This window comes from Aulonocara stuartgranti, assembly GCF_965226115.1.
Source record: "Aulonocara stuartgranti genome assembly, chromosome: 19".
Classification (NCBI taxonomy): Eukaryota; Metazoa; Chordata; class Actinopteri; order Cichliformes; family Cichlidae; genus Aulonocara; species Aulonocara stuartgranti.
The window spans coordinates 14,560,140-14,573,080 of record NC_138955.1 but is presented as its reverse complement, the minus strand read 5'-3'; the positions used below and the strand labels follow the sequence as shown (position 1 = coordinate 14,573,080).

Below are 12,941 nucleotides of genomic sequence, written 5' to 3'. Positions count from 1 at the left end.
AAGTTTTTTTTAATTGAAAGACATTACTGATCCAAACATGTGGTGCAGTTTTCACAGCAACCCATGAGAGGGCAGCATGTTTCATTTAACAACCTTCATTGAGAATTATATGCCTAATAGTACAATCCGTTTTACTTTAATGAAATCAATCACTAGAAATGCTATCATTCACTATAGCTAGAGCGCTGTTTCAATGATGTTGTTTCTGTTACATTCAGTATTGAAAGTGAGGATCATGGGACCTGATCAACTCGGTGAAAGATGTGAGGATTAAGCTATCGAACTCAAATCAAATTCCTTAAGTCAAAAGAAGTAAGAATGATATTATACATTATACAAACGCCTAATCTGTATTTTTTTATTTTCTTCTTTGGTATTTCTCAAAATAATATTTATAATATTCTATGCATTTTCATATATTTCCCACATTTATATGTAATTAATTAATTAGTAGGATTATTTTATTTTGTCACGTTATGTCGCACTGCACTGTTACAGGAAACTAAGAGCAGCTTTTGCTTTGAAACCGCCCTCCTATATGGATTGGGCCTCCGGTTCCCACGCCCTATGGGCCGTGGAGCAGATCATATAAAGGCGTTACATCCAGCTGTAGCAGCGGACACCCAGAGGGCACCCTGAGGAGGACCGCAGAAAACAGACATGGCTTCATTAATGTGGGGACTGGTCTGCGTTATCGGCGTTGTCCTGGCACCGGGATCTTTAGGCACTTTCTCACAGCCCCGGTCGCACATTACGCCCCCAATTCCACGAGTGTCCCCGCAGGTCCCCCCGAAGTTCTATGGGCGCCTCGACGATAACAGATCTACTGTCCAAACCTCCGACGAAGCACTAAATGACGAAAAATTTCACCAGCACCAGGCGGATGATTTTACCGTCCAAGGAGTCCAGGAGCAGCGGAAGGCGCGAGCAGGTACCAACAACTACCTGACAGGAAGGACGTGATATCCATCCACCTGCTGTGGACGCAGTGTGCAATGGTCCTTTGCTCTCACTTTGTATATATTTCTTTATAATATAAATTCACAATAACAGTAGATAATTTCTTAACTTTGTTGTAACTGATTACTTTTTGAAACTTAATAGTTTCTTTATTCTACTTTTTATGTAGGTGACTTTTGAAACTAAAGTGAATTTAAATAGTGCTTAAAATATATGTCCAAAAACCTTTTTTAAAGCAAGCAATCTTTTTGTTACTACTAACAATCTGTTGTTTGTCTAATTATCTAGACAAACTAACAGTTTCTTTGCTTATCCATTATATTTTGATAATAATAAATAATTTTACGTTCAAGAAACGACTTTGTTTTGTTTATCTTTTATGTTTAACAACTTTTTTTCTGTATCGTTTAACAGTTTATCGGTTAACACGCCTTTCTTCTATTAAATGGTAATCTACTGTTTAACTCGTTTGTAACTAGTTTGTAAGTGTCTACCTGTACTGCCATACCTTTTTTTCTACTCACAATTTCACTTCAGTCATAGTTTCAGTTAGCTGCACTGTTTGTCACTCGCTTATTTTTATTACATACTATTAGCTAACGGTTTAATCTCTTTGGCATATATTTACTGAGTTGTTTTAACCAATTAATCATCACTTATCTATTGTACTAATTTATAATTCTGCTTATCCCTTCACTTACTGGTTAACTGCTCAGACTTGCTCAGATTCATTACCTACTTAAATTGTACGTTTCTAGAATCATTTATAGAAAAAGGTCATCGAAAATTATTTTTAGCATGACTGGTGTTTTGTTGCTTTTTCTTCTCTTTTTGCACTAAATTAAAGCAGCCAGAGCTTTAATTCTTTTCCCTCTTAACTTTTCTTTGTTGCTTGGCAAAGATGCTGGCACATATTCCACGTCTCAGCCACTACAAAAAAGTCCAAAGCTGCTTTCACCGCTGCAAGACAAAGCTGCACCGCTTGGATCCTGGAAGCCTGCTGGAGACTCCAGAGGATCCATCAGAACTAATGCAGGTACTAAACTGAAACATTAATAAATCTGTTTAATTTCTAGAATGAGTTTTGATTTGTGACTGAAAATAAAACTTTGCAGTAACTGTTGCAGTGCTTGTTTTAAGATAAACTGATTTTCATTAAAAACCACAAAAACATGCTATTTTTTTTCTTAAAGCAACAAGAACCAACTGCAGAAATCGACCAATAGATCTGGTTTTCATCATTGACAGCTCCCGCAGTGTACGTCCTGCTGAGTTTGAAAAAGCCAAGGAGTTCCTGGTGGACATGGTGGACAGTTTGGCCATTGGCTCTGATGCCACTCGAGTAGGCCTCGTCAATTATGCCAGCACCGTGCAAATCGAGTTTCTGCTGAACACATATTCTGACAAGTCCCATGTGAAGCAGGCACTGGCCCGTGTTGAGCCCCTTGCTTCAGGCACCATGACAGGGATGGCCATTAAGACGGCCATGGACAAAGCTTTCACCATGGAGGCAGGAGCCCGAGCTGGCTCTGCAAGCATCGCCAAGGTGGCCATCATAGTGACAGATGGGAGGCCCCAGGACAAGGTGGAGGAAGTGTCAGCATCAGCACGAGCAGCAGGAATCGAGATCTACGCTGTGGGAGTAGACAGAGCTGATGTGGCGTCCCTCCGACTCATGGCCAGCCAACCTTATGATGACCATGTCTTCTATGTGGAGACTTATGGTGTCATAGAGAAGCTCACTTCCAAATTTAGGGAAACTTTGTGTGGTAAGGATGAAGATGATGATGATGATGATGGGAGTGAGGATAAACGTGTAGATCCTGGAAGTGATGATTACAGCCTAGATAGCAGGAAGGAGGGTAACAGAATAAATGAGCATGATGATAAAGGAAACAACGGTACGTCAGAGCCATCCTTCTTTTATTCAGCTGTGATTGTATGGGCAGCACCATAGAGGGAATCTCCATTCTAAAGTTACAGTCCTCTTCTTTAGAACAAGGACAAGGTAACTAGTGATTTACCTCCAAAAAGGGCATCATTAACTATAGCCATTCAGATGGAGAGAAAGTAAGAATGGTGTTGATGTTGCCGGAATTAAACACGCACAAGTTATACTAACCAACTTAAAAGAGAAGACCAACCTCCTGTCACTGGTTGATCTGCTGACTTGGAGGAAACTCGAAGTACTTTGATACCTTAAAATGGTTGAAACCTGATATGATGCTGTCTTTATTTTCACAGAGAGCGTGCTCCGCTTCACGTGCAGCATTGCAGTTTGCGCCTCATGACATGTGCCTTGCTTAGTTACCTGCAGGCCTGCTCAGGTGCTCTCCAATTATGGCCTTCGCAGCCTCTCACATGAAATTAATAGCCACGTATCATAAAAAGTAAAATAATTATTTTATTTGAGTAAAATCATTTTAAGTGGAAATTTCAAGGTTTTTCAGTTAAAAAAACAGTTGATATAAAAATGCCAAGCTTAGTTTCTCCTTCCAAATTGTGGTTCCACACAAACTAACAAAGTCTATTTCTTATGCTAGCCATGCACCATTATACATTATGTCAAACTTTGCAAGACTTTTAACATGCTTTTAATATGCAAATATTTGTGTTTGGATTTTATCTGTTTGACTTGTACTTCATGGAATTGTCTTTTTTTAAGTTCTGGAAACTTGAATTTAAAAACACCTCTTTCTTCACAAATAACTCTTTGCTATAACATCACTGTAGCTGAAGCACAGAGATGAATCTAATTTGCATGATGCAGATTGCTAGAAGCATACTTGCAGCATACTAACATAGATGCGCAACACAAAATAATTGATTTCAATGAATCACTAGACCTAAGCCAATCAGACACTGGAGTGTTTCTTTTCAGGTTTGGAGCCATGTGCTCAGGGACACAACTGCCAGCATATTTGTGTCAACAGTGGCGACTCTTACAACTGTAAGTGTCGCCCGGGCTACATCCTTAACCTGGACATGAAAACATGCTCACGTAAGAGTCTTTATGTTTTTCTTCACATTTATATCCATTGTTTAACCTTTTTTCTTTTTTTACCATCCCCCCAACAGAAACATGCATTGGTGTCCTGGATGTTTGATTTGTTTTCTTATAATCCACTGGGAAAGATTTAATAAAAGGCATTTTTTGTAAACTTTCAAGGGCATTATAACCATGTGGTATGGGTAACTAACTGGTCAAACCACGTTATAGTATATGAAAGATCTAATTTTTTACCTATATTCTTTCCTATTTTTCTATATTTACCAGGCTTATTGTCTAGCTGTAGTTTCTTTGTATAACCTTTAAATATAATCACAATAAATCCAACTGCCTCAAATATGATGATATTTGAAGAACATACCAAACAAAAGTCATCTGCAGTGACAATGTGAATTATACCTTATATACTTTAAGCATTTTATCTGCCTCACTTTCATATTCTTCCTGTGCATGAACAGAGGCATTGGGAGTATATATAAACTCATATTTACTAAACTTGAGAGCAGAACATCCATGACTATTGTGCTTAGTACAGTGAACTCATCTGCTGGCTCATACTTGGATCATCCACTGATCCCGAGACTCTCTTTGATCCAGGCCCATCTGGGTGCTCACATTACAAGGAATTTGGAAAAAAGTTCCTATAAAATAAGATGATTCTAAGGGGGGTAGGTTGAAACTTTATTTCAGATTTGATTTATTTTATATTGAATGATATTAAAACTGAAAATTGCAGAGAAGGAGGTGCAGGAAGCATTTGTGTTGTGCTAACAGTCATTAAGAATGGATCATTTTAAGGAACTGTTAATTTTATCCAAGTCAAGAGGTCGGTTTTAGAGCTTTGTTACTGACAAAGTAGATGGATTTATATGCTTTATTGCATTAATTTTGGATGATTGTGGAAATACTTTTCGAAAATATCTTGAGCTGTTCATCTGTTTTGTAAATGGATGGTTCATTAAAGCTGATCCGTCCCAGGTATACTTCCCAGGTTAAAGCCCACCCATCTACACTAAGGCGGATAAGTAGCAAGCAAAATGGATAGATGTATGAAATAATTTTTTTTAACCATATGAAATTTGGATTTTGGCTGTATGCGTCCCATCTACCACAGTAGTAGACACAACTAAAACTTATATTTTTTAACTGTAATCTGGATAAGAAAGGAAAACTTATTTCAAAATTTCACATGTTGTGAAACTCCTTTTGAACATTAGCTGGTTTGGGCACTTTGTTCTGAAGACACACACACTGCATACCAACTCTTGTTACTAATGTTTTGGGTTGCTCTAAATAGATTAGGACAAACACTATTCAGCACAAATTAAATAAGCAGGGCATGGTGAAAGCCTGCATTAATGAGCGGCACAAACTCTAATAGTGCAGAAAAGCCTTCTTAGCTGTTATTTGTAAACTGAAAACTCTTTCACTCAAACGTGAATGCGTGTTTCTTTCCAGGTTCAGATCCATGTGCCCGGGGAAATGACTGCCAACACATTTGTATCAACAGTGATGACTCGTACACCTGCAAGTGTCGAGTTGGATATGTACTGAATGCGGACCAGAAAACATGCTCACGTAAGTATATGATTTTTTTTATCAATTGATTTGCTTTTGAGAATTCATATTTATTAATAATGTTGTTAATTGTGCTGAGTTTGATTTTTGGGTTTGGACATTAAAAAAACTCACCTTAACCTTTCAGCACATTGTATTTCCCATGGTCTGGAAGTAAGTAAAATCTATCCCGACCTTCAGACTTTGGCCTGTCAGGTGAATATTAGAAACCAGTACTAAGAAGAAGCACACATAAGAACTGATGTTTCCTCTCATTTGATTGAGATCTGTGGTCAAATCACAGAGCAAACAGTTTAAGGGAGACTTCAAGCTAAGGCATCGAGCACATGACAGCGCCTGTAATAAGCGCCACAAGTTCAGGAACTGCTGCTGTCAATAGAGATTCTTACCTTGGTATGTATCAAGATGGGTTAATGTTGAATGCAGACCAGAAAACATGCAGATGTATGCCAGGGGTGAAATTTCCAGGGGGGTTAGGTGGGTTATAACCCCCCCCCCCCCCCCCCCCCAATAAAATTAAGAATTATCTTGCATCTGGGAATTTACCCAGATTTATTTATTTAGACAGAGATCTTCACCCCCCCCCCCCCCCCCCCCCCACACACACACACACACACACAAAGTTACGAGAAGATGTAAGTGCGTGAATCGTGATTCGCAATTCTGCACGTCGCTCAGTTTATGTAGGGATGGCCAGATGAGGACATTAAGCTGGGAGTGCCAGCTTAATTTAACATTTATTTATAAAATACTGACCCATAATAACGTTCAGGGGCTAAAGATACAAGCAACTGTACAAGTGACTCTTTTCAGATTTGTGATATGTGACCAGAAAAATGAGTGCAAACATATTTGTGCCAGTGATAATGATCCATACCTCTGCACATGTCATGAGGAATATATGTTAAATTCAGATCAAAAACATGTTTACGTAAGAATAAATTTTATATAATGGGCCTTTGTGATCAAGAAATTTTGTTTTTCATGCTCCCAGAATAAGGATGAGGTTGTTTGTTGTTATTATTTTTAATGGCAGCAAGTTTGGTAGACAGGAACTGACAGACCAAAGGGTAAAATATTTTTAACTCACTTTGGCAAGGACTGCATAAAGCTAATATTCTCATGTATTGTTTACTGAACTATTCTGTTTTGGTCTTTTAACATTAACTCTAAAAGGCAAAATTGCCAGTCACCAAAAGGCCAAAGCTTAGCTCTGATTATATAAAACATCACATCACGTGTGATCTCTTTTCAGGTTCTGATCCATGTGCCCACGGTCATGATTGCCAGCACACTTGTGTTAACAGTGATGACTCATACATCTGCAAATGTCGAGTGGGATATGTATTGAATCCAGATAAGAAAACATGCTCACGTGAGAACCTGGATCCTTACAATTCAGATGTGTCTTGGTTTTGCTTCAGAGTCTGCTTTGTTGAACTCTGTGACTGAACCAGGTAGATGTTAAAGTTTTTTTCTTCCAGGTTCAGATACATGTCCCCAGGGACATGACTGCCAGCACATTTGTTTCAGCACTGGTGATTCATACATGTGCAAATGTAAAATGGGATACACATTGAATCCAGACCAGAAAACATGCTCACGTAAGAAACTTAAATCTCAATATGTTTGTTTTTCATAAACTAAAGGAGAGTTTTTAACAATAGAAGTGGATTGGATCGTGTCATCAGTATAAGTCAGTCAGATGTGGAGCTGTTTCTTTACAGGGTTGGACTTTTGTGCAAAAGGACATGATTGCCAGCACATTTGTGTCCACAGTGACGATTCGTATCTCTGTGAATGTCACGTGGGATATGTTTTGAATGCAGACCAGAAAACATGCTCACGTAAGACTTTTCAGTATGTCTGTTTGGTATCAGTGGTGTGATCCAGCATTTCAAAGCATGCCCACAAAACTGCTGTACTTCACCAGAGTGTAGTTTTTCATCTTTAGTGTAGCAAAACTCATCATCTCTTGTACACATGGTCTATTGTTCTGATCTGAAATTACTTCTATTCTTTCAGTGAAAGATTTAAGAGATTTGAGTTACACAGCTCTCTGCGCTTCCCTGACTGAACACCATCAGTTAGAAGTGAAAAAATGTGTATTCCTGATCAGTTGCAAGTGATTGTCAGTCACTGTGAAACTGATTGCTACATGCCACTCGCTAGAGATAACTGTGTCGTGTGAGGAGTTGGTGAGGGGTTTCTGAAGGTTGCTGGTAGTCTCTAGTATTAAATAGGCTGCAAAGAGTTATATGGTGCTGTACCAAAAACCTCTTAGTGATTGCTCTAGTTTCTTACAAGTTGCCGTGACCACCAGTAGACTTGAGGTGACTCCTGTTGTGATTTGATGCTGTATAAATAAAACTGAATTGAATTGACTTGTCTGCAAATAATCTTAAACTGCTCACCAAGTGATAGAGATGTGTGATTTGATGCAAACTTGAAATAAAGACTGTTTTCCTTCAAAGTAAGATTTTAACATTTTCTAATTTCACTGCAATTTGGAGAGTAAACAGGGAGTGTTTGCAGACAGGTCAAAATCTTTCATGCAGACTGTGGGCAACCATGGCAGTTGGCTAGCAAATCACAAAGAGGTTTTTGGTGCAGCACAATCTTTTTTTCTTATTTCATCTGGCAACAGTCAGGAAATATTTGCCAATTGGCCGGATAACACACATTTTTCCATAGTAACTGGTGGTTGGCAGTGGGCTACTGACTGGTATCTAAGCCTATGTGATTGAGGCCTAACCAAGTATTCTTTATACAGACAACTGATTATTTGTTTTATCATGAGGTGCTGAGGGGATGAGTGTTTCTTTTCAGGTTCCAGTTCAGATGCGTGTGCCCAGGGACACGACTGCCAGCACATATGTGTTAATAATGGGAATTCATACATCTGCAAATGTCGAGTGGGATATGTGCTGAACGTGGATCAGAAAACTTGCTCACGTAAGAAAGATTTGTTTTTAAATTTCTTAGAATATTTTGTTATGCCATAAAGATTCAAGAAATTGTGGAGCAAATGTATTATAGTCTAAGGAGCTTGGAAAGAAAGGTACAAAACAAAAGTATTATACATGATATATAATGCTAGAAAAATGATTCAGGGGGACCTAATGTTAATGTGTCATCAAAAAGTTCTGTGACACCTCTCATAAAAAGCTCATAAGAATGTACATTTGTACAGTTTCTGCTTTAAAGTAATCTTCTTGTGCACCTCAGGTCTGCCTCCAGCCCATCTGTGACATATGTTAGGTTTCAAGCCAACCAAGAGGCTGTAAGGGCCTTCACTAGTATCACCTCTTGGTTGGATGGTGCCTGTAAAACACACCTAGAAGCAGCATGAGATGCTTTAACTCGAATAACATTTTAAGGAAGTGGACAAATTTGCAGAGAACTAATTTGGCAGAATTGTTTGGTGATCAAGAATTGGCTCCTTCTTCTTAATCCAATGTGCATGGGTACATGCTGGCACAATGGCAGGCATTGTGAATGTCCCTGTGAATGCCAGAAAAATAACAAAAGTCCTTATGGTTGTACTATTAACCTGAAGCCTGTAGGTTTTGATACTTCAGACCCTCCGCTGTTGTTAATAAGAGCTAGGTTTTAGAGGCGCCAGCTCTTATCAACAGTAATGATTCCCAAAATGAAAGTCTGGTCAGTTTAACAAAGAATTGGATGTTTGCTCTCTGTGCATACTTGAGGTTCGTTTTGAAAGTGCAAATTCAATCTGGCACGTCGTCAGAACGGGAGTGACCGAAACTTAACAGTGGCATTTGACAAGAGGTGCATAAGAAGATAATCTTCAGGGGAGGTCAGCCAAATTTAAATGGATTTCTCTCCAACTGAGTGGGAGTGGATAACTTTTTAAGCCATGCCTCGTATTATGAGAATGAGAACAAAGCTGCGGTTGACAGAATAACCAAGTCAATTAATATTATTGCAGGTTCAGATGCTTGCGCTCAGGGACATGACTGCCAGCATATTTGTATCAACAACGGTGTTTCTTACACATGCAAGTGTCGAGAAGGATATGTGTTGAATACAGACCAGAAAACATGTTCCCGTAAGAATTTTACCTTTTTGTCAGCATAAATCTTCAAGCCTAGGTTTTCTGTAATGTGCAACTGATATGGTGGATATGCAATATTGTTTTACTAAGAGATGTGGCACATGGTTTCGGTAAGCCCTCAAAGGTGAGATGCCAGTATTATATTTGTATTTACAGTCATATTCTCTGACAGTGTCTATAGGCTTCACTATTTTCCTAAATGGAATTTGTATGTAAAAATCTGGATGAGCTCAAAGATTTATACCTATTATGTGATCCCTGGTGTCTGAGTGATTGGAAATCCCACAGGTTCTACCACATCTATCTGAGCACCCACTTTACCTGAGGGTAGGGAGGACATTGCTATTTAACATAAGCATTGACATGAGTGATATTTGTTATATGCCTTATGGATAATTTACCTAATGCAGTGGCAACATAGACTCCATCTGACCAACAGTTAATTCTGGTCATTGATGCTGTTCATGTTTGTTGGTCATAGCGATGGCCTATTGGTGTTTGATAGGCTCACCTCTGGCAAATTGGAGTCATAGAACTGAGCATGTTGACTGTATTTGTTCTGTTGGTGCCTTTTGGAGCATTTTAATTGAATTAACCTACAAAGGATATAACTTGCTTTGTGATGCAGACCAAACGAATAAAGAAAAATCTGAAATGTACAGACCTGTACAGTTTATGGATGTAGACTACTAACCAAGCTTAATGGCATTAGCCAATAACTCAGCCCTCCTTCTTTATTTGTCAAAAAACAAAAAAGAAAAAACTCAACCCCCTAAGCAAACAAACAATCAAACATCAGCAGTCAAAACCCATGAGTAACAGCACATGTCATGCCATCCTTTATATACAGTCTATAATACAGATATAATAAATTCCATTGTATCTGCTTGGGAACATGGTCAAGCCTATAATACTGAATCTTCCCATTTAAGTTTACATTTTTTTGCAATGATATCTATGTATTAATGTTTTGTGTTTTTCATTTTGCATCCTTCATTTTGTGGAAAAGTCTACAGCTAACGAAGATCAGTGGCAAGCATTACATGTGCTGGTCCAGCAAAGATTATGACATGAGATGCTGGAACTGGAGTGGAAATTTTGTGATGGAGAACTCTGGCCCAACTAAAGAAAAATCTTTGACTGGAGTTATTACCTGTTATTACTGTTTCTTGTTTTTTTTTTTTTTTTCATTGCTATTTGTAGTACATATATGTTGTACATGTGAATAGTATTTCTTTAAGCATTGATTATATGTCATGAAATCCATGTTTATGATCTGATCTCCCTCACAAAGGACAAATCATGTTGGTTCTTCTGATGCATATCATCTTATCAATAACCACCAACTCTTTTTATTAAAAATAACATCTAAGATTCATAAGATTTATTAATCTTTAAAACAGTTTACTTATTGAGCACTGATTCTTTGAAAGGTTTAAAACATGTTGGTTGCTGCTGTTGATCCTTAAACAAGTGGAGAGCTGAGAAGACATGAAAAAACACCTGTGATATTATTTGACTGTCTCAATAATTTTATTTTACTCTTTCAGAGGAAATGAGGAGTGAAATAACCGAGGATGCCTGCATGTGTGAAGCTCAGATTGTGTTCCAGAAAAAAGTACAGTCAACCATTCAGGAGCTGAGCAGAAAGCATATCCTTTTTCTTAAAAATGTGATAACTGCATGAAAGAAATATCTGTCTTTACTTTGTGTCTCAGCCCGAGCCAAACTATCTTAGCAACTGAAAAAACTGAGCAGGGGCATTAAATATCCTGATATATTTTTTTATAGAAATACGTCATTTTAAATCAAAATTTCATTGTTTCAGTAACACAAATGAATAAATTTTAAAAAAGCATTTATATATTTCACACACCTGTCCCATATCCTTGTTCCACTAACTGGTGATTGGTACCATATCTTGATGTTCTTCCAGAAATGATAAAAAACAGTACCATCAGTTCTACTCAAAGGTTCTACTCAAAGACACAAGGATCTCCCGGTGTTTCAAATCTAAACAAAGTAGGGAGGCTAATGTTGCTCCCATGAAACTGAGTATTCAAATCTCGAACAAGATTTGTTGTTAATTCATAAAAACAGGACAAACTTTGTCTTCTCATGTAAACGGATTATGTTTCCATGCAAAAGAGCCCACTCAGTCACTTCAAGGTTAAGTCAAAACTTGCTTTTTCTTTGACTCTGTGTCTCACTCGATGAACTCTCAGACAAAGTGAATCAGATTGAAAGCCACCAGCAATATTAAGAGCATCAATACCATCAGAGGACAAGTGCAGGGCATGCATTACATCCAGCTTCACGACCCATGGGAGTCAACCTGTAAACATCTGTAAACTGGAATGTTAACATTTCAGTGAAAGTGTGCGTGGTTTTGATTTTTGTCATATTAAATATGATTATTTTTTTTAATTTGCTGCCCAATCTGTTTTTACTTCTTGCTGTAAAGTCAGGTAAAACTGGTGTACATGTTTACATATACCTGGGTTCCTATTCAAATATGGATGACAACTTGTTTATCAACATGTAGTCAACTAAACATCTCTGCTTCTATAATTGTTGTTTATTGAGTAGACAGCCTATTACTTTCCTATTGTGCATACGCTACTTTGAGAGCTTTTCTATGTCCGTGCAGTGTAGCTCTTGGCAGAACACTAAGCCTCCATAGCAGAAAAATATAAGCTAATCTCTTATGTAACAAGAGTTTTATAGTTGTCCGTCAGATTGCAGCATTCTAAAAAAGACCAAAAATGAAGGCTGATTCAACAGGCTTATGGCATGTTACATCACAACGATTTATTATACCCCTCCCTTTGATACCTGGATTGTTTGATAACCTTTTTATTATGATTATAATTATTGTTTTGCTTGCACAAATGTGATTAGTAATTACTATTTTGTTTGAAGGAGATGGAAAGTAGTTCAAAGAGTTTAAGTATTACCAACTCTTCCAGTACTTTGCACACTTGGCCATGAAAGTCTGTTTTCGTGAAAAGTTTTAAAAACCTGACTTACTCTATATACATGTGCTGTTTAAATAGACGACCATGTGCATGACATAATGTATATTCGTACTTAACTGTCTGTATATTGATTTTGTAAAGGGTATTTAGTGGCAAATGAAAAATAAATTTTCTGAAACAAAGGATTTAAAATTTCTTATATTGTGTTATTTACAAATTTATCATTCATTTTAACACTTTAACTGTCTGATAATAATCTTTATCAGACAGTCTATGATCAGGAAATGTTATATTTTTGTCTTTTAATATGTAATAACTTAAATATTTAAATGTATTT

General features: G+C 37.6%; 1 protein-coding gene across 2 annotated transcripts; it reads left to right on the top strand.

Annotated features, from left to right (window-relative positions):
* The first annotated feature begins 121 nt into the window (after positions 1–121).
* Positions 122–12,783, top strand: LOC309695137 (uncharacterized protein). 2 transcript variants are annotated; one of them, XM_082515612.1, is made up of 12 exons: positions 122–931; positions 1,862–1,996; positions 2,154–2,729; positions 3,842–3,961; positions 5,429–5,548; positions 6,804–6,923; positions 7,033–7,152; positions 7,276–7,395; positions 8,378–8,503; positions 9,501–9,620; positions 11,177–11,278; positions 11,837–12,783. In XM_082515612.1, exons 1-12 carry the CDS (start codon positions 661–663, stop codon positions 11,887–11,889), a joined length of 1,983 nt encoding a protein of 660 aa, XP_082371738.1. In that variant the 5' UTR covers positions 122–660; the 3' UTR covers positions 11,890–12,783. The 2 variants fall into 2 exon arrangements, with proteins under 2 accessions (XP_082371738.1, XP_082371739.1); XM_082515613.1 differs by lacking the exons at positions 6,804–6,923; positions 7,033–7,152; positions 7,276–7,395 and having other exon boundaries at positions 127–931.
* Positions 12,784–12,941: the final 158 nt, after the last annotated feature.